The 535-nt window shown below is 46.8% G+C and overlaps 1 protein-coding gene across 1 annotated transcript in view; it reads right to left on the reverse strand.

Moving 5' to 3' along the window:
- The window catches only part of LRRC30 (leucine rich repeat containing 30), a 7380-nt gene that overhangs the window by 2372 nt on the left and 4473 nt on the right, over positions 1-535 (reverse strand). Inside the window, exon 2 of the mRNA XM_008563889.1 lies at positions 463-508. Within this exon, the coding sequence (XP_008562111.1) occupies positions 463-508 (46 nt within the window). The remainder of the gene's footprint in view (positions 1-462; positions 509-535) is intronic.

The raw sequence follows: 535 nt of genomic DNA on the forward strand, positions 1-535 counted from the left end.
GAGTTTAGCAGGGCGCATGTTAAATGTTTGAACAGCCACTGGAGCAGCTGCCTTAGTAAGGCACCCATTGTCCTGGAAGGGATACTATGACAAGGCCTCCCCAGTTACTACACGCCTGGCCTCTCTCTCTCTTACTCTCTCTCTCTCCCACTTCTCCTTTCTTTCTTGAATTAGAAGAGTCAACTTATGCTCTAAGTATGCAGAGTTAATTATTATGGGCTAAACTGTGTGCATACCTCACCCCCCATTTTCATATGTTGAAATCCTAACCCCCAGTACCTTAAGATGTGGCTGTGTTTGGAGACCCGACCACGTGAAGACANAATCCTAACCCCCAGTACCTTAAGATGTGGCTGTGTTTGGAGACCCGACCACGTGAAGACATAGGGAAAGGACAATGATCTGCAAGCCTGAAGAGAGAGGCCTCAGAAGTAACCAGTGCCTGGAGCTCAGACTTCCAGCCTCCAGAATTATGAGGAAAATTAATTTCTGTTGTTTGAGCCACACAGTCTAGTACTTTGTTATAGCAGCCCTG

The sequence above is a fragment of the Galeopterus variegatus genome, unplaced genomic scaffold, assembly GCF_000696425.1.
Source record: "Galeopterus variegatus unplaced genomic scaffold, G_variegatus-3.0.2 Scaffold15342, whole genome shotgun sequence".
Classification (NCBI taxonomy): Eukaryota; Metazoa; Chordata; class Mammalia; order Dermoptera; family Cynocephalidae; genus Galeopterus; species Galeopterus variegatus.